The following is a 22,572-nucleotide window of genomic DNA, read 5'->3' on the forward strand; positions in this document are numbered from 1 at the left end:
TTTCTAATCATTTTTAAAGATTGCTACTTGAAATCGTACTAACAACATTACCACTGTTTCACAATGTAAGAAATACAGCATGAATATTTTAAGAGAAAAAATATTAATGATGAATCTAATTTAACAAAATGCTAAGGATACCGCAATTCAATTTTTAGCGGTTTACGTTGAATATAACAACACTTAATGAACAAAGTCGTCTTAAATTTTTCTCCAATAAAAAAAAAAGATGGTTTTTCGTAATTAAGATATGATTAAGCGGAGGACGAACTTAGGACCTGAAAATCGGGTGATACCCACTAAAATCGAGTAATATATCAACCCTAGTGTATAGGGGCCGCTCGTATATTACGTAACGTTATTTTTGACCAATTTTACCCCTCCTCCCCTTATCACATTTCGTAATGCAAGGTCGTACCTTTCCTTCCTTTGTTACTTAACACTTTTTGACTTTTGTTTTTCACCAATTTTGCTTATTTTCGGGTTATTACAATAAAAAACTTTTAAATAGCAGAACATTTTATTACAAAATGCTTGTATTCTCGGTATATTTGTAGTGTTTTTTCGCCAACAAAACAAAGTACTAGAAAATGGTAGAACCGCAATAAGACTTTAACCCCATAAGATTGTTTAATTAACCCAGTGGTGCCTCCCCTCATGTCCATGACGCACCCCCTCAATTGTCTATCAGTAGGTGTTCTTCCACGAAAAAAATCTTTTCGATTAATTTTTACACCCCCTCAAACATATTTATATAGATTTTTAACCCCCCCAAATATTTCAATGACGCAGTTTGCGTCATAGACCCCTTTGTGGGCACCCCTGAATTAACCAGTTCTAATTCTTCAAAATTGTATATATATTGTTGTTTTCCCAAGAAGATAGCACCCATCCTTTTAGGTCACCTATGATGACAAGGAGGAAATACTGCCGGAAGATGCAAGTGAAACAGGATCTAAAAAAATGAAATCGATCTCTTTTTCAGGAATCCAGAGTGCTTAGTGCATTTGAAGTTCGTCGGTATCGACGATGTAAAGTTCTCTTTCTCGTCAACCACAGGCTCGAAGTGGTTGTACACGTGAAGGGGCAGGAACATCTCGTTTGTGAACAAGCTTTCGAACATCTTCTTTGGGCTTTGGACTTCGGTTTACCCCTTATTCAAATTCTTCTTGTCCTAAATCATGCGAGAATGCGAATAAACTCGATTTCTTCAGAACTATTCAAATCTAATAATAATAATAATAATAATAATAATAATAATAATAATAATAATAATAATAATAATAATAATAATAATAATAATAATAATAAAAATCAGTACGAGCTGAATATCGGACAACTGCAAATCGTGGATCGTTCAGTCGTGGAAAATATTATTTCACGAAAAAGGGGTTCTCTTTCACATGCAAAACACCTTAGAAGAAAAGAGTGCGTAATGATACAAATCAAAAGTTTTTGAATAATATTCTCAGAAATAGCGATAGGAGTAGGAACGCGAGGGCATTTTCAAGCGGGGGTTAGGATCACTAACAACTAACTCCAGATAAGCGTGTGCCGTAAATGCAATGCTGCGATAGCCACAAAACGGAGTTTTATTGTATTGTAATACACACAGGGCTCGTCACCAGTCATTCTGGTCTCTAGAGCGTCTTCGAATCCCTTCCGTATGATTACGTTTATATAGGGTATACTTCGCAATTTTCCAAAACAATAGAAATATTTATTTATCTATAGACCTATACACATATAAAAATGAAAGTTTCTATATTTGTAACTTAACTCTTGAACCACGCGACTGATTTCAATCAAATTTTCAACCTACGTGAGGTTCGGGCTTGGCTGGTTCCTATCAGCAGTTCACGTTGTAAGGTGCAACTTAGGGAAGGGGCAGATACATAAAAATGTTCGAAAATAACCGATATTAGTGTCAAATCCATAGTTTTCGGGGTCTCTGAGATGAACAGCGACACTTCCGACGTCGTTCAAATCCAAATTCAGCTCCACAACTTGAAGGGATATATATATATATAAATGATCGAAAATGACCGATATTAATGTTAAATCTCCGGGTCGCTAACATGAACAGTGACACTTCCAATGCCGTTTAAATCCAAATTCATCTCTCATTAGTACAACAGGGAAGACACATATTTTTTCATGAAAGCAGGAAAGAGAAAAAATGAACATCCAACCCTGCTCAGATGATACATTGGCACGTGTCGAATTAGCTTGTTTGCTGTGCGATGTTTTGCCTTCAGGCGATCGACTAGATAAGAGTCAAGAGAGAAAGAAAGAAAGAAAAAGATATGCTTGTTTCAAGGAGATACGCTTATTTCTTGGCATTAACTGTTTAATAACCAAAACTCTTCTGAATATCTATTTTCTAATTTCCATAATAAGAATAAAGGGAAATGTTAATTCTCATATATAGGAAGAAACAAAGAAAAAATATATTTCGCACAGATAACAAAATAAAATATTCTACTTATCTACGCCTTGGCCTTGTGTGTTTCAAAATTGTTCAGAATGTTTTTCCTAATTCCAGTAAAAAAATGAAGGAATAGAAAAGAATTGTTAATTCCCATAGAAAAAGAAAAAAATAGTTACACTTATTAAACAAAAAGAACAAGATAAAATATTTCAGACTGTCTTAGCAATTCCAAATGCTTAGAACTATTTTTTCCTTCTGCTCGTGAACACTTCATATCTTCAAACTAATACATAGTCTTGAACAAAACACTTTTCAATAAACACAAAAATCTTATAATTTTAAACCTAATAGCGTGTTCACGAACAATGATTATCTATCTCCGTATTGATTCGAGGAGGCATGGAGTCAATTAGTGACGAAGGAAGAAAAGAATGGGAAAGGAAGGAAGTGAACTGGGACCTGTATGTTAGGTGCCATCCCGGCATTTGCCTGGTATGAATGAGGAAAACCGAAGAAAAACCTCACTCAGAATGGCTGGACTGAAAAAGCCGTAACACATTTTCGACCAAGTGTCGCCGTACACATAGTGAATGAAACATCTTATTTCTCAACACTTTCGATCAACAGTTTTGTTGAAGCGTTTTATATGAGATCTGATCCTTGATTATTTAATGGAAGATGAAGATGTCTGGGTCATTGTCCAACTGAAAATAAAATTTTTCGTTTGGTGTGGACAGCATAATATTCAACTACAAAGTCTTTCTTATTCCTGTTACCTAACGTTTTTTTTTTCTTTTCTTTTTACTACTTCCTTCAAGACTAAGCACGATTCTCCCTTAACCTCCTAATCTCACTTATAAAGAATTTGTGACCCAAACTTCCCCCTTAACAAAGAGAAATAATGAAACCTGTTGACTTAAATAATTGAAACAATATTGGTGAAAATTTCACGAGCAGCAATTACGCAATAGATGATTAGGATATTTAAAACACAACCTATACGATAGTAGAGATGCTACAACTATATGATCTTTTAATTGAAATGTATGACGAATAAACGAAACGATATAATACTGAAAACTGATACATATGCTATCTACTCATGTGTGTGTTACTGCGTAGTGTTGAGAAAACGAGACAAGACGACGTCGTACAATAGAAATAGTTAAACCTTTTTGAAAACGAAATTGAATTTCCACGAGACGAGAGAGATCCCCTTCGTGAACAACACTAGCAAAAATCACGAAGTTTACGTCGTTGTTGATAATGGTATGTATGCAGTGGCGTATTTACGATTTTGTTTCGGGAGGGGCTTTGCTAACTTTCGGGGGTGGCTTTGCCTGGAAATGTGAAAATTCTGCAAGATATTTAATTTACTTTACTATACTAAGTAAGATTTCGGGGGGGGGGGCTTAAGCCCGGAAGCCACTCCCCTAAATACGCCACTGTATGTATGTGTTTCGAATATAAATAACCCTCACAACTATACAAATGTAATCGCAGTTCTCATTCTTGATATCTGAGCATTTGAGATTAAGAAATAAACGCTTATACTTTGTTCTGAGAGATCATGGGCCTTATGCAGAGTCATTTTGAAATGTATTTTGTGCCATACTAAAAAGTACGACTAGCATATGGTTCCTGTAGTAGTCAGCCTTTTAGTATGACACTATTCTTTATAAAAAAAACGAATCTGTATAAGGCGGCATATGTTTAACACTGTAGCTGTCCAGGTTTGTCCTTTACAGTTGTCCAGGTTTAACAAATGGTTCTGCAAACTGAAAATATATTAACAACCGGTTCTAGCGAACCGGCTCAATAGCACCACTGGAGCGTGGGGAATTCCCTCGTAATAGTTAGAGTGCTCATCTTCGGCATGGGAGACCTGGGATCGATTCCTGGTGGGAGTTTATGTGGTTCAGATTCCACGTTGAGATATAGGTCCACTTCTTAAATTGCCTCGGCGCTGAACAGAATACTAAACTCCAAATCACTCCACCACCCAACCAATCGACGTCGGAATCGGGAGTACCTCTCCGTCATAATTAGAGTATAGTGACTCAATGATAGAGGGCTGACTTTTGGTTTCAAGGTCATAGGCTCGATTCCAGGCTATACTATGTAAGTTTGTGTTGAACAGCATTGTGTCCATTGGTGTCTAAGAGTTCTTTATTGCCTTCCACTTCATTCCTCAGTTTCTTTCATTAATCATTTTGTTCACTCATCATCTGTTTCCTTTAGCCTTCAGGACATAATTGTGCGATGTTAAAATTCTCATTTCATTTCATAGTCTTAGATCAATAATGCAGTCTTGAATTTCCGAAATCACTTTTCATTGTTCACTCCTCAATTACCTGTGAGTAGATCATGAGTATTTAGATATCTAAATTAATTATAATAGGTAATCTGGCACTTGTAAACTACTATGCATGAATTATTTGTCTTCTACTAATAATATAGCACTAAGCTTAGTATTCAAAAGAACATTACTTTTCAGCAGACACTGGATTTGTTTGGGAGAGCTGCTTCCAGACCTCACGTGAAAGCAGCAAATCTCTCGAAGAAAAAAACTCACGTGAACATTTTCTCCTCTTGCTTGGCTGACTTATTTCTTTCGTGATTATACTCCTAAGGGGGGATAGTGACATGTAAAAATAATTGAAAATGACCGTTATTTGTGTTGAATTCATAGTTTTTGGGCTCCCCAAGTTGATTGGTGACAGTTTTGATGCTCTTTATGTCCATAATGAAACGTATTCTCCCCGTGAGAAGAACGAATCCGTGCCAATTGCGGACGTCCCAGTTGCGGACGCTGCTCTTATCTGTTAAAATCATTCCCAGTTGCGGACGCACAGGTGTTGTTTTGAATTTCCATGCCTCGATTACGATGCAACCAGACTTGTTAGTTCCAATTGCGGACGCATGCAGGAGAAGAGGTAAGATCTATTGATAACAAGCAGCAACGTTGCCACATTTTTCATTTCATTACATTTACTACCCTGCCTCCATATAAAGAATTCAAATTTGTCAGTATACGAGCATCTATAATTATAAAGCTATGTAATATTAGAGATACTGTTAACACTAGTTTATCCATTAATTACATATGAAATACATGTAAATTATATCAGAATTCCTGTAATTATTTTGCAGATTTGTGCATTATTTAATTTCATTTATCCCAGCAAATTGTTAGTGAAGGAAAGTTTCGTAGATGCTAGCCCAAAATAACACTTCCATTTTTATTCCTCCTGTCGAAAGAGAAGTTATTTAAATTTATTAATTTTGCATGATAATTTACTTAATTACTTGTTTTGAAATTACTTAATTCCTTGTTTTAGAAGTCATTAACAAAAGCTTGTAGTTATTTTTTAAAAAGACCACTTAATTTATTATTACTATTATTACATTTGAAAATCACATTTCAGTGGTTTTAATGAATATTCGGGATGAGCTCTATCTAATTAACAAGAATTATGAAAATGGGAGCGTATTGGGTGGAATCATAGTATAAAGTTAGTCGTTTCTACTTAGCCGCGTCGTTCATCTCTTTGGGTTATGTTTTGTTCAAAAGGAAACATATTTCAGAGGTTCTCCTATTAGCGTTAGTGGATTTTTTTTAACGTCACATTTCCGGAGGTACTATTTTTTTCTTCCATGTTTTTTTTCTTCTACTTTACATGTAGAATGAGCCTATAGTTGAGGTTATTACGTTGTGTGTTGTTCAGTTTTTCATGGAAATGAACCTTTCCACTAAATTTCATTTTATTACTCTCCTTTTATTATTCATCATAAGATTTTAGGCTAGGAGTTAGCGTGCAATTACGTTGAGAAATGGATCTTCTTATAAATCTTTGTAAGAAATTTTCCTCGGACGTTAAATATTCCTCGTCGATGAGCGTATGCGAAACAGTCGATTATGATTAAATATTTAATCTACTAATATTCTACAAACTACAAGCTTTTGTTAATGACTTCTAAAACAAGGAATTAAGTAATTTCAAAACAAGCAATTAAGTAAATTATCATGCAAAACTAATAAATTTAAATAACTTCTCTTTCGACAGGAGGAATAAAAATGGAAGTATTACTTGGGCTTGCATCTACGACAAATCCAAAAGTTGCAAAGGGCGAATGTCAACGAAAGACAATGTTGTGCTCTGGGTTTCAAACATTCGTCTCTATCGGACGTTGCAGTAGCTGAAGTGAAGAAGAAAATATCAAGCGCAGAGAAGCGAGTCCGGGAAGAAGATCAACCTATTTGGAAAATATATAAAGAAGAGTTCGCTGATTTATATGACCAGGGTTATGATTTGGTGGCTAACGTGCCGCAGTATTCTTCTTTAAAGTCTTGTCTTTACCGCTGCAGGAATCACTCTGGAAACACATCGTGGAAAACAGCTCAGGATATTGAACTTTCTTCTGATATTCTTCATTTCCGAGATGGATTCTATTTTCTTCTTTTAGATGATGCAGGCGAAGACAGGATACTGGCATTTGCTAGCAGAAATGGAAGGAATATTCTTGCAAGTTGTAAAGTGTTTTTTATGGATGGAACATTCAAAACGTGCAGCAAACTGTTTGCCAAGCTTTATACAGTGCATGCCGACAATGGTAGCAGCGGTGAAGAAACCAATATTGTTCCGATTGTGTTTGCTCTTCTGCCAAGCAAAAGACAGCAAATATACGAGAGACTTTTCGCAGGAATTAAGGGACAAGTCCCTGAGTGAAAACCGGAATGGATAATGGTTGACTTCGAAGAGTAATCCATAAACGCATTGCGGTATGTATTTCCAGAAGCGCAGGTTAAAGGATGCAATTTTCATTTCAACCAGTGCCTATGGAGAAAAGTGCAAGAAGTAGGGCTTATACAAGAGTACACAAATGATGATGAGGTTAGGTTGTGCATTAGAATGTGTGCTGCTTTGACACACTTGCCAATAGATAAAGTCGTTGATGGTTGGCTGTGTATTCAAGAAGACAGTAAACTGCAGCAATTGTATGATTATTTCGTCGTCCAGTGGTTGGAGAACTCGACTTTTACTACAGAGATTTGGAACTGCCATAACACAAGGCACAGGACGAATAACGCACTCGAAGGCTGGCACAACAGACTGCGTTCTATTACAAACAAAGCACACCCAAATGTCTCAGAGTTAGTCCGAGTTCTCAAGGATGAAGCTCGGCACAGCGACTTTCTGTACGATCATTTGGATTTAAAAATTGGCGGAAAAAGAAGAAAGACATCGGCAATACTATTAGACAAAAGAATGCATAGAATTCTTGCGGAATTTCAGGATACTGGTAACATCAAGAAGTGTTTGCGATGCATAGCATATGTTCAGAGAGTTGTATAAATACTATATATAAGGGGTTTGTGTAAATATTGTATATAATTCACTACCTGACAAAGGAGAACTGCAAGCTCATTCTCATATAGGCATAATATTCGACAGTGGCTATTCTCCTGCAACTTGTAAACACGCCAGTGCCAATAGTTTCAACATTGACACTGCCAGTCCTAAGCCTGGTTAAGTGTAAAGGAAAGTTGCATAGAGGATACGAAATCCTTGTGTGAGGGGGCGGTTCCCATCTTATTTTTTGAAATAAAATTCTCCTCACTAAAAATTTGTGAGGAGAATTTTATTTCGACATTGTAAAAAGGCTAAGGCCCCTGAAAAAGTCATGCCCCTATAAGAACTTACTAGCTACACCCCTGAATGAATCTCTTTTCAGCAAATTTTATTCTTGCAACAAAAAGTCCTTCTCGTTGCTGAGGGTAGGGTAGTAAATGTAATGAAATGAAAAATGTGGCAACGTTGCTGCTTGTTATTAATATACCTTACCTCTTTTCCCGCACGCGTCAGCAATTGGGACTAACAATTCTGGTTGCTTCGTAATCGAGTCATGGAAATTCCAAACAACACCTGTACGTCCGCAACTGGGAAAGATTTTAACAGATAAGAGCAGCGTCCGCAATTGAGACGTCCGCAACTGGGAAGAACCCGAGAAGAACGAGTATTCTGCTTATTTCTTTATAAAACAAGAAAAGAACTGAATAAAATTACTTGTTTAAAAGATTGCATATAAATCTGAGAATAAAAGTAAAATTTACAGCAAAAAAATCGCGTTTCGTAACAAAGACGTAAACCCTTCCTTCTCCTTTGTCATACTTCGTAACGCAAACCCGAACCACCTTTTCCCTTTGGCGCGTTACGTAATCTGTTGACGACCCCTAATACTTTATATACCGTATATCGTACTACTTTAATACGATAAACTTTATACATTCCCAGCTAACTTGAACCAAGGTCTACCCCTCCCCACACACACCTTCACACATACACACACACACACACGCATATATAAGCATCGGAGCAAATCTATCTTCAACATTGGGAGGCGGGCAGATTTGAGGCTTATTCTGGGAGAGGGAGATGAGACTCATATTACGGTAGATGAACCTGATTTCTGAGGTGAACTTGTTGTAAATTATATATCAGGTCATGTAGATGAAGTGGCAGTCGGACACAAACAATCACATTTCTCCCCAAAAAACACATTTCAAATCGGTTTATTGGGGGGGATGTCCTCCCAGTTCCAAGATTGGGGACATGTTCCCTCATCCCCCGGGATTTGCACCAGTGTATATAAGTGAATAGAGTTTCAATTTTTTTTTTGTATTACAGTGTAGATCATATCTATAGCCTCCCCATACAGATTATAGCAACATCTTAACCAATGACGACGAGAATTTTAATTTCTTTGGGAGGCAAACGGAAGGGCAGAAAAATGTTTGAGGAGGGGTAAGGTTCTTTGTATACTGAAAAAAGACAGTTTTATATTACTTGACATACATTAGAATACAATATGTTTGAGAGGGCAGGAGAAGCTACTAGGGGGTGCTAACCATCTTGTCCTCTCCCCTAGAACACTGCTTAGGATTCTAACAAAAATAGAAAAATAAGTAGAGCTTATTACTGTACTTTTAATTAATTTAATTTTTTTCCGTTTTTGTTGCGTCGCGAACAACCACAGTTTCCTTTTTCTCACTCTAGACAAACAGGAAATCGCTTATCCGATAATCTGTGTGCAATCCACTTAAACCAGGGAAACAATTAAATTTATCTACATTGTGACTAATAGTGCAATTCTTTCCCTTTATCGTTTTAGTTTCGCCATTTTGATTTGTGTAATCAGGATGTAATTTAAATTTTATATTTCCTTCCTTATGCGTAGGCTAATTAAACTAAATATATGTATTGCTTTATCGACCATCGGAAAATTTAAGGTCATCTGTAAGACATTTAAACGTGATATTGAACTAGTTTTCTAAGATGTGGTAATAATAATAAGGCTGTCGGTTTTTTTCGTAATTCAGAAAGGTCAGAAGCGAGAAGAGGCCTTATGCAATTCAGGTTTTATTTTTGGTTTAGACTGCAGGACTAGGACAAATTAGTAATGAGTTTCCTGCTTGACAGGGCTAAATTTAGGCGAATCCCGAGCAGACTGACGAGGAAACGGTCTCAAGTGTAAACAACCGATTTGGCTGGGATCCGGATATGTGTTACGGGAGACCAAATTAGGAGACACGAATTTTCGCGTTTGGGCCCATACGCAGAAATTTCCGAAATATGGGGCCCCAAAGTGCCCCTACATGCTATAACTAGGAAGCGAATGACGTTACTTGTACACAACCGATTTGGCTGGGGTCCGGATATGTGTTACGGGAGACCAAATTAGGAGACACGTATTTTGGCGTTTGGGCCCATACGCAGAAATTTCCGCAATACGGGGCCCCAAAGTGCCCCCACATGCTACAACTAGGAAGCAAATGACGTTACTTGCACACAACCGATTTGGCTTGGGTCCGGATATGTGTTACGGAAGACCAAATTAGGAGACACGTATTTTGGCGTTTGGGCCCATACGCAGAATTTTCCGAAATATGGGGCCCCAAAGTACCCCTACATGCTATAACTAGGAAGCGAATGACGTTACTTGTACACAACCGATTTGACTGGGGTCCGGATATGTGTTACAGGAGACCAAATTAGGAGAGACGTATTTTGGCGTTTGGGCCCATACGTGTCTCCTACTTTGGTCTTCCGTAACACACATAGGGACCCCAGCCAAATCGGTTGTGTATAAGTAACTTCATTCGCTTCCTAGTTATAGCATGTAGGGGCACTTTGGGGCCCCGTATTGCGGAAATTTCTGCGTATGAGCCCAAACGCCAAAATACGTGTCTCCTACTTTGGTCTCCCGTAACACATATCCGGACCCCAGCCAAATCGGTTGTTTACACTTGAGACCGTTTCCTCGTGAGCAGTGACAGATCTAGCCTCGGTCCGGGTGGCATAGGCCCTAAAGTTTCTTGAGTGTCAAAAATAATTTAAGCTATATATTTTTTGAAAGTTTATAGTAAACTCATTCTATACCTATCATAGTCTGGGTTGTGGCTGTCGCCCAGCTTTTCCCTTCTAGATCCGCCTCCTAAGAGACTAAGCCCCCACACCTTTTTATTCTGGTGCTACGCATCATCAAATCTCTCAGTACACTGAGAAAAAAAAATGTAGGTGGCATACTTAAAAAGATAGGTTACATGCGTAATTCCTGTAGTTTTTGGACTTAACGTACAGCAGACGTATAACTGAAAACGCATGTTTTATAATACTTTCCGTATATGTGTTCCATCTATACGTACTTTCCGTATGAAACAATGTAGGCGGTCAGGAACTCACATACAAATGGACGTATATAACATATAGCTGACGAAGGTAACATAAGTATATGCGTGTGATATGCGGAAAACTGTTAGATATCAGACGTCCTGCAACGGCATGATGTAACACCTAAGGGCAGTGCCTATGTAGCATACGGATAACGTATGCTTGATACTGATTTCTGTAGTAAGCAAGAGGATTTCGTATATTTGTACAATATATCGCTGTCCGGAGAACGTATTTTTCTCAGTGTACAAGTAAATGCTATCGGTCTCAAATACGTACTTATATATAAAAATACGTATTTTACAGAAATAATTTTAACAGCACCATGCACCTAAAAAAGAGTCATTTTGTTGATATTTGGTTGCTTACTGCGATTTGTCCTCTTCCATGTGTTCAATATACAGTATGTTTAGAAATTTGATGACCGAACTTCGAAAGCGAGATGATTTCTTGTATTAAATGAAAGACAAAAAAGTTGTGATAAATATAGATCGAAAACACCTCCTTTCAGAGTTATAAATGACTCAAAATGCGAAATTTCATATTTTAAATCGCCTTGGGTTGAAAACTTGAATATATCGGAAGCGATTCAAGGAACTACACAGCGATGAGCAAATGCAAGACCAAGACCGGGGTGGTCTTGGTCTTGGTCTTGATCTTGCACATCCAGTCTTGGTCTTGGTCTTGCACTGGAACCCTTGGTCTTGTTCTTGCAGACCCAGTCTTGGTCTTGGTCTTGCATGCAAGAGTCTTGCAAGTCTTGCATTTAAGAAATCTCAAGCTTTTCCCAGGTAAATTTTACTATGGATATAAGGGATAATAAACTCTACAATGCGCCAATAGTAACGGAAATATAATGCATGTTTCTAAATGTAATATAGTTTAACTTTGTGTAAGTATCATGATAGTGTACAACATAGGTGATGGCCTTTCCTTTTTTAATGGATGCCCACACTTCAGTACTTGTAAGATATGCCTAAATCACAACGTTTCGTAATCTGTTTATATTTTTTAACAGATCCAACACTCCACTGGTTCCCAAACTGGGGATGCTACCCCTGAGACGCATGAAAGAAAATCAAGACGGCACAGATTATTGATATACCATGAAATGCAAAATTATTTTTTACACTCTAAAGGCGTCAGATTTTTCTCTTCAACTACGATTAGCTAATCTTTGTATTAATCAAACTTCCAATTAAATATTGAGGTTGTTTTACAGATTCCAATATTCTATGGGGCAGAAACATTGACATTACGCAAAAGTGATGAAAAAATTGCAGGCTTTCGATACATGGGCCTGGAGAAAAAGGAAAGAATTAGCTATGTTGAACGGACAGCGAATGAGAAGGTGTTAAAAAAATTAGCAGTAGGAAAAAAAAGAAGAATTTTAGATATTGTTAAGAGGAGGAAGAGGAACTGGTTAGGATATTGGCTGAGGAAGAACTGTATTATGAGGGACGTGCTGGAGGGTATTGTGGAAGGAAAGAGAGGGAGGGAGTGAAGGAGACTAGTTGAAGGAAGGTATTAAACAGAAAATTGCTACGTCAAGACGAAGAGACTAGCTGAGGACCACCGAACGTCGAAGCTTCTCAGTTGCAGCAAGTAACCTGCCAATCATGGCAGAATAGCTATTATGAAGATCATTATATATTTAGCAATATTGACTAAAAAAAGAGAGAGAGAAATTTAGAACAATAATTATTATAATCAAACCTCTTAATATTTTAGAATAATTTGAATGGAAACTGAAAACGATTCAACTGTCTACGTCTTTTGTGTAAATTCAATCTATATAAATATTTTGATCTGTATTGGAAATACAAAATAACGGCATCAAACTCCAAGTTATTTGAAGTCTCACTTGTGAATATGGATTACTAGCATCAATTACCCACTTCGTTGGGTTAAACTTAAATAATAATAATAATAATAATAATAATAATAATAATAATAATAATAATAATAATAATAATAATAATAATAATAATAATAATAATATATTTCGCTAGTCAGTCACTTTTTACTATTACTAAAGAGCTCTCTGATATCGGTCATTTTCGATTATTTTATATTTTCCTCCTCCTCCCCAAGTTGCGTAGCTGAATTTGAATTTAAACGGCATCAGAAGTGTCACTGTTCGTCTCAGAGATCCCCAAAACTAAGAGTTTGGCACTAATATCGGTCATTTTCAATAAACTTATATATCTCCTTCACCCCCATGTTGCGAGGTACGGCATCGGAAGTGTCATTGTTCATCTCAGTGACCTCGAAAACCATGAGTTCGACATTGATAATGGTAATTTTTGATAATTTTATATATCAGTTCCTCCCCCAAGTTGCGGTGCTGAATTTGCATTTAAACGGGATCGGAAGTATCACTGTTCACCTTAGCGACGCCGAAAACTAGGGATTCGACACCAATATTTGGTCATTTTTGATCATTATTATGTATCTCCCTCTTCCCAAGTAACGAGGCTGAATTTGGTCGTAAACGGTATCGGAAGTGTCAGTATTCAACTCAGCAAACTGGGAAACTATGGATTCGACAATAATATTTGTCATTTTCGATCGTTTTTATATATGTCTTCTCTTCCCTCCGCCAAGCTACGGAGCTGAACTTGGATTTAAATAGCATTGGAAGTGTCACTGTTTATCTCAGCGATCCCTAAAACTATAGACTCCATTTTAATATCGGTCATTTTCGATCATTTTAAAATATCTTTCATTCCTCCTCCGTTAAACTGCACCGTCAGAGTGATATGACAAAACCACCTCAGGTCCGATCTTCATCTATGTTGAAAATGAGATCGAGTTCGGTCGGGTGGTTCAAGAGTTATTAAATTTTATTTATTTTTGTATATTTTCCATCCCCACCGCCTACCCTAAGTCCTACCGTCAAAGTGATTTGATTAAAAAAACACCCCCAAGTCAGAACCTCATCTATGTTGAAAATTTGATTGAGATCGATTGGCTGGTTCAAAAGTGATGAAGTCACAAAGACAGCACTTATATTTTTAATTTTATATATATGTATATATCCCTCCCTTCCTCCTCCCCTAGGTTCTACCATCAAAGTGAAACAAACTAAAAAAAACTTTCCAGGACCGAACCTCATACATGTTAAAAATTTGATTGAGATCGGTTCAAGAGTTATTAAGTCACAAACTTAGTCATTTTTATTTTTATTTATATTGATATTTGTACATCTCCTCCTCCTCCTTCCCCCCGACATTGCTCCGTCGAAGTGAACTGACAGATAACATTCCAGGCTTGAACCTCATCTATGTTAAAAATTAGATCGAGATTGGTCGTTTGGTTCAAGAGTTATTAAGCTTTATTTATTATTTTATAACTCCTCCTTTCCCCTCCCATAAGTTTTATTGTCAAAGTGAAATGACGAAAACACTCCCAGACCCAAACCTCATCTATGTTGAAAATTTGATGGAGATCGTCGGCTGGTTCAAGAGATTCGGGGTCACAAAAATAGTCACTTTCAATTTTATAATATAATTTATTGTTGTAGTATAATGTTAGTATAATGTTACATCGTTCAATCCTCAATGTGCCGTATACCTAAGGAGGCTAAAAGTTATATTAATAAACAATTATTCAATGTATAAGCATCCGCCCATCAAATCAAACTTGCGGTCATATGCACTAAGTTTTTGTCAATGTCATGAAAATGTTATTTCGATATTAGTTTTAAGAGTACACAGTGAAAATTTACAACGGATGCTAGAGTCTCGGAGCCAAGGCCATACCCATGTAGTCGACACCTATGGTGTACGGTATTACCGATTCAATACTACATTTCTCTTTAGTTTTTGAAGAAGAACACCACCAATATGCTTTGGAATGAAATGGAGTATCTAGTTTAATTTCCCACGATTGTACAGCAAGGCTAAGGGAGACAGTGATGATGAGAAATGACTGAAATGGTGGAATAAATAAAGTAGGAGGAAACGAAAAAATACCGAGAAAACCCACGCACACGGTGTTTGTCCAAAAAAGCTCACATTGTGCGAGATGATACCTGTGTGGCTTTAGAACGAGTAATATCTACAGAAAACGCGAACAACCAATTCAGAAAACGACATACTGTTGCTATAAGCTACAGGTGCAGATCGACTCACACGGATTGCATAAGCTACTGGGAACACATTCACTCCAGCAGCATTTTTACTGAAGTCAAAACATCCATCTCCTTCTGTTTTACATTATATAAAAAAATTCAAGCAGTGCCGGTAGGTGTGAAAGACTCTTGGCCTTGGTCTTGCACCCCTTGGTGTTGGCCTTGGTCTTGCATGCAAGACCAAGACTCTTGCGCTTATCGCTACTACACAGGAACTAATTAGTATCTAAGTTTTAAAATCCTTCAGTAGTGACGAAATGAATTATATAAAGGATATTGGGATACGGAAATACACTTTTATCTACTAAATGAGCATTAATTATAATATTCAAAGAAGACTCTTAAGAATAATTTCATTTCTCGGTTAGTTACCGAAAATGTTACGTTAGATTTATGCAAGCACGCACACCATATGTTATCTTGAAAGAAAAGTTTTTGATGATAAAGTGGAATCAAATTTCGATATTAAACTACGATTTGGTAACATTTTTAAGGACGTATTTGCTGACATGTTCCTGTTTAAGAATAAAAATTACGAAAATAAGCCACATCTTCGAGTCTGACAGTTATTTCTATCTGGAAATACTTGCATGTAGTTGTAATTGTTACTTGCTAGAATTGCTAGAAATATAAATGTATGACAAAAAGATCTCATAGTTCAACTGGCAGAGAATTGAACCAAGATCTCTCATTTGCTGACGCTTAATCTACTACTTAGGTACGGCGGATGCTCTAACTTTGCTTCATGTAGTTATGAGAAAACCCAAATAACTATTGATATATTCTTAATCTAGTTAAATGACTTGAAGTGAGCTTTTACGTAAAATGTTGTCCAGTATGTTGTGTTCCATGAGGTTGCTACAAGTTAGTAATGAAATTTATGTTCGGAAAGTAAGCATTACCGAAGAATAGTTGTAAATTGATGACAAAATGTGTAAGAAGAAGAATCTAGGAAAATCAATCAAAAGCATTAGAAATATTTACAAGATGATCCTAAACTGAGAAATGTAACATTCGTGTTTGAGTTTATTTTTTTAATGTTTTGTGCCTCTATCCAAAACATCAAGGTTATAAAGATTTAAAATGTAGTATTTCGGATTTTCGTTGATAAATAACTGAGAGGGGGTGTTTCTCAACTTTATACTTATTAGAACCAGTGGTGCTATTTAGCCGGTTCGCACCGGTTCGGTAGAACTGGTTGTTAAAATATTTCGAGTTCGCAAAACCATTTGTTATACCCAGACATAAACACAACATACAACCATGACCTAGCCAAGATTGAAAGAAAGAAATTAAATAAATTGGATATATACGCGTGAACCTGGCAGAACCCATTCTCGGAAATCGTAAATAAACCATGCAGATAAGATTTCTGTATCTCTTGTGTTTCTATTAGCATAGCAAGTGTGTGTATTGTAAATTTCAGCTGGAAGGGAGAGCTTTTAGAATAGAAATGTTTCACAGACAAAAGCAATTGACATATTTGAAGAACGTTACTTTGCCCTGTACACACCAGAAGATTAATGGAGGGCGGAGGAAATTGAAAACTTTAAGTGTCTTTGTTCTTAGAAATTCTTACAGTTACAGGGATAAACAAGGTATAAGCGTTTATTTCTTAATCTCAAATGCCCAGATATCAAGAACGAGAATTGGTATTAAATGAATGAAGTTGTAATGGTTATTTATATTTGAAACACATACATAACATTATCAACAATTGTCTATCCATGGCTGGATAAAGGCCTTTGCAATACTTTTGAGAACCATTTATCTTCAACGATCCGTTTCGAAGATATTCGAAGTGCTACCTTGTATTATATAGTATGCTGTATAGGTTTGTTACATGTCACAGGAGAATTATAGCTACCGGTATCTATTTATATATTATACTTACATATTTAGATATAAAATATACAGAACCGGTTGTTTAAAAATTAGAATAGCACCACTGATTAGAACCTCATTTTTTTATTATTTGGAATGAAAAATCTTACCTTCTATTGGTACATTTAAAACAATAATATCATACCACCGACCATTGAGAATAATAAAAGAAAGTCTACCATTAATAAATTCAACCTGTTTCATTCATGATATTATCCCATTGCGTATGGAAAACCATGTTCCTATTTGGTGATTTTTATTTCCTTTACGTAAAAGAACGTAAAATTTCCGGACTTCACTGCTCCATTTCTTTCCCATCTAACTTCCTGAACTCCTAGTAGGTCCATCCTATACTTCTCTAACTCACTCATATTTTAACGCGTCTGCCCTATAAAGACTTCTTATATTCTGTGCTCTAGATGTCATGTTCATTTGAGCTGGATCCGGAACCTGCCAAGTCGTTGTGACAGGAACTCACGTTGCACGGCACAAAGTTGTTGTATCATGTTGCATCTTGAAGTTTAGTTTGTGATCTTATTTCATAGAGTTTGTGTGTAAATAGTGGAAATATAAAGGAAGTAAAGCAGGACTTCGTTGTTTTCTTGAATATACGGAAAATTTATATCCATTTCCATATACAAATATAATACTGTACATTTCACGTACACATGTAATTTACATTTAAAAAGAAAGAAAGAAAAGAGAAAATTAATGTAAGCTGAACACTGAATACATCACCTACCCATAAAAAAATACAAGCTGATATCTAATTTTATTTCTTGCTCTTAATTATGAAAGTATATCACATAGCAGTGTTATTTGTACACTACATGAAGAAATTTGGTTTGTCTGGCGTGATATTTTCTCAGTTAATGTTAAAACCAGAAATGGTAGATTGCTGCCATTTCTGGTTTCAGTGGAAAGATTAGAGTGCAAATGGAACATTCTTGTGACGATTAATTGATTTCAGAAAAGCTCTCCTCGCTATTTATTATCGTTTTTACAGTATGGCGATCAACATTAAAACTGGAAGTGATTGATTTCTGCCACTTCCGGTTTGAATAGAGAGTTAGTAGAGAAGACGGCAATCTCTTATTGTTTCTGCTCTATGTAGATCAATATTGAAACCGAAAGTTGTGGTGGATATAGATAAGTTACTGCGGGAGTCATAGCTTCCATATATACCTAAAATTATTCAATTCTCTAATAATAAATACAATTACTATTTATCCATTTCTACATTGTTAAAAATCTATTTCAATATGTAAAAAAGAAGTACTCAATTTGGCTTAGATTAGTGACTGGTGGCTGTGCTCATTGAGACTTTTCCTCAGGATCACATCTACAACATATCACGGTTGCAGTCATTTTCACCGAAATCTAGAACATCGTTATCTTAGGCTGTTTTCAAAAAAATGGTCCTGTAGTGGCCAAACGGTTAGTGATTGGTGGTTGTGCCCATTGAGACTTTTTCTCAGGATCACAATATCCATAACACAGTGGCGTATTTAGGGGGGTGGCTTCCGGGCTTAAGCCCCCCCGAAATCTTACTTAGTATAGTGAAGTAAAGTAAATATCTTGCAGAATTTTCACATTTCCAGGCAAAGCCCCCCCCCCCGAAAGTTAGCAAAGCCCCTCCCGAAACAAAATCGTAAATACGCCACTACCATAACATATCATGGTTTCAAGCAATGTCGCATAAATACAATTTCCATAAGGTTTGTGCGGGGTCCTTTGTTCTTATTTCAATTACATATAAGCGGAATTTGATTGGATCATTGTGTCTTAAAATAATGTCAGTCAGTCACTATTTTAACATTTTACGCTTTTTCTGCTTCCGGAATCTATCATATAGTGTTAGAACAACATTGAAAGACAACTTTTACGGATAATAAAAATATATATATATATATATATATATATATATATATATATATATATATATATATATATATATATATATATATATATATATAAAGACAACTCTATCCGTACAGATTCCCAAAAGCAGGGGCGGATCCAAGGAAGGGGACGATCCCTCAGAAGAGGAAACTACCTTATTTTATATATGTATAAATAAAATTCATCCCAGAGTTTGGAGCTCTTAAAAGTAGCTCTAAGTAGTAGCACTACACCCCCCCCCCCCAGAAGTCCGTCCGGGATCCACTCCTGCCCAAAAGCAAATAAAATCAAATAAAAATTAAATAAAATCTAATAGAAAGTAGAAATCGTTAAAATAGTGATTGTCGTTGTTTTAACAAATGTTGATTCAATGTGAGTATACATTAATTTTTTTCTATTTCCCTAAGAAGTACTTTTCTTAACAGTGTAATGCTACATTGAGAATTACACTTGAAATGTTGAAAATTTCTGTGCACGGAAGAAATTTTGGATGTAATCTTAAAGCTATTAATAAAAGGGAAATTATGAAATGAAGTAAAAAATTCCTTCATAAAATTTTTTACTGTTTACTTTTTATTCTTTCATCATATTTGAACAATCTAAGAACAACGAAAGAGGACGAGAAGGTTACTTTTGTTGGGTCATACATCAGATTATGTTTCAGAAGGCATTGTAATGTATGCTATTAATACAATCAAGCAAACGTAACATTCAACTTTCCTTCCATAATTAATTATTTCTAAATATTTGTAGGCTTTGATCGATGGGGTGCTCTGACCAGGCATTGTAGTAAAAGAAAAGGCGGCCAAGTGAGATTCTCTATCGAGCAGACAACAGCGTTGGAGAAGAGGTTCGATGGCTTGAAATATCTCAGTCCTGAAGAAAGACGGAGGCTAGCAGAAGAGTTGAAACTCACTGATCGTCAGGTAAGTTGATTTTTATCTGAAGCTTAGACTGCTCTTCTGGTTCTAAACACTAAACTATTCTCTGTCCTAGATAACGTGCTTCGTCAAATCCCGTGAATGTGAGAAAAAACTGACTTCTAATTAACGGTGTTGAGTACCTACGATAAATGTATTTATTTTTTTTAGCCCATTGATTTATATGAAGAATTCATTTTCTGTTTTTACTTTCGGAAGACGAAAGGAGAGAAGAAAGTATGGTAATCGTGAAAAAATCGAATTCGAAATTTCAACGGATTCACGCGTTTTATGACCCATAAATACCGAAAAAGTGATTTTTCGACACCTATCCGTCTGTTCGTCCGTTCGTCCTGAAGCACATTCAATGTATTGAGACCAAATTTTAAACTTAAGATTTTTATGTGATTCTCTAGAGGATATTTTAAAAATTCTTCCTACTCCTAAAAGCAAGGGTAGTTTACGCATGTGTGAAAATCAAAATTTCCGGTTTTCTCAAAACGTATTCTAATGGTTTTGTTTATATTTTACAAATCCATTTTTCATCTGCGAAAAATAAAGAAGGGGTAGTTTACTCTTGAAGTGAGTTTTTTTTTTCGGACAACTTTCTCAAAAACGACTCAGGTGATTTTGTTCATTATTCATAAATAAATATTTCATTAATAATCGTGCAAGTGTTCAACCTTGTTGAGGGATCACTTCAGTATCCTCTGGAAGACTCTACAGAGTATTAGTCAAGTTGGATGACTTCTTAAGGAGTCATTTTTATACGGGAATTGTCTAGCGTCACCAACTTGAATCAAACTCTGAAATTTTACACTAGATCTGGAATTGGAATTTTAGATGTATCTGATTGATATATAATTTAATTTATGATGAAAGTTATTTTTAAAAGAAGATAAAATCCATAATGTGGTCATTCTTGTCGATTCGTGTGTGCTTCGAAGCAAAGGCAGGTTGCGAAATCCAGGGGGATGATTGAAATAATAATAATAAAAAAAACACTAAAAACTTATTGGTGGTGAATAAAATGATACTATTGTCAAAGTTTGTAATTATTTACAGTAATTTATATATACAGCTAATTAACATATGTTTCACGTGTAAGTCTAATTAATGGGTGAACTAGTGGTAAACGGTATTCTTAGTCTCTCATAGATTAATAGTTATGAATGGTGATGTATGTGAATTTTCCTTGTCGAAATATTCCAGAGCGAAGCGTTTGTCTATTTTTCTACATTTTTGTCTCCTCCCACTTCAACTGTTATGATTTCGCAACCTGGGCAAAGGTAATCACATGTGTATAGTAGTGGTCCCGAATTTGAATCCTAGGGTTTATGCAGATGATTAGACATTAATTATACCTTTATAGATCTGTAAATTTCTCCAGCATATATAAGTTATCCTTATGTTAACATCTATACCTAATTTTTTGGTTTTGTTGTTTTTATATTTCCAGGTGAAAACATGGTTTCAAAATCGCCGAGCAAAATGGAGGCGAGCCAGTCAAGTAAGTTTAGTTATTTTTGATATCATATACTGTATTATTCTTAATCATACAGAGTTATTTATTCCTAATAGTTATTAATTCACTGACATAATGAGAAGAAAAATTGAGATACTACAGAAAGTGATGCAAAATAGATAACTGTTCTACTACTTTTAATGACTCAATACTTTAGAACTTCAACTGATGAGAAGCTACCAAACACAATCAATTATGGTAATTTGTCCCATTTATGGAGTAAACATTTGATTTGCTATTTTACTCGTACTACTTCATTAGAATGGGCTTTCTAATGATAATGTTTCATTTCTGTCCTGAAACGCCGAATCATGAGATTTTTTGTCGCTTTTGGAAGATGCGAATTTAATCAAAGGGAAATTTCAGTGATACAATTATATAATCAGTTGTTCATACATTTGAGTATGAGTGAATGATGCTTGGATGCAGGTTAGCACAAGCTTGTAAGAGACAGAAAAGGAATTTAAATTTCTTATCTCTTACTAGCAGCGTTCACCCCGCTTCGCTGCGGTCACCCCGGAACGCAATAAACTTTGTTACTTAGATAATTTTTACTTTTTCGCTTTCAAGTGATATGATAAAAACCATAGAAGATTGCAGTAAATGTTAACATTATATCGCCTGTCATTTATGTTAACCCGCCCCGCTTCGCTGCGGTCACCCCGGAACGCAATAAACTTTGTTACTTAGATAATTTTTACTTTTTCGCTTTCAAGTGATATGATAAAAACCATAGTAGATTGCACTAATGTTAACATTATATCGCCTGTCATTTATGTTAACCCGCCGAGTGACACGGTCATGCGGGTTGCATATAAATACGTTTATTTTTACCTATGATAAACTAACAAAGGATTTGTACGTTATGGACACTTGAATGGTCAATTATCTCAAGACACTGGTAATTGAAAATTAAAGTGATATGATAAAAACCATCTAGGGTCCAAATCCTAATAACCCCCCAAAAATGAAAGAAATTGGTTCAGCCGTATTAGCGTGATGAGGGAACAAAGGATTTGTACGTTCTCTTTTATATATAAGAT

At 35.9% G+C, this 22,572-nt stretch overlaps 1 protein-coding gene across 1 annotated transcript in view; it reads left to right on the top strand.

Annotated features, from left to right (window-relative positions):
* Positions 1-22,572, top strand: part of LOC145666677 (hematopoietically-expressed homeobox protein HHEX-like) — a 44,145-nt gene that overhangs the window by 6,756 nt on the left and 14,817 nt on the right. The window contains exons 2-3 of the mRNA XM_081734155.1: positions 19,838-20,010; positions 21,464-21,514. Coding sequence (XP_081590281.1) covers positions 19,838-20,010; positions 21,464-21,514 — 224 coding nt within the window. The remainder of the gene's footprint in view (positions 1-19,837; positions 20,011-21,463; positions 21,515-22,572) is intronic.

The sequence above is a fragment of the Thermobia domestica genome, chromosome 1, assembly GCF_964235325.1.
Source record: "Thermobia domestica chromosome 1, izTheDome1.hap1.1, whole genome shotgun sequence".
In the NCBI taxonomy this organism is placed as follows: Eukaryota; Metazoa; Arthropoda; class Insecta; order Zygentoma; family Lepismatidae; genus Thermobia; species Thermobia domestica.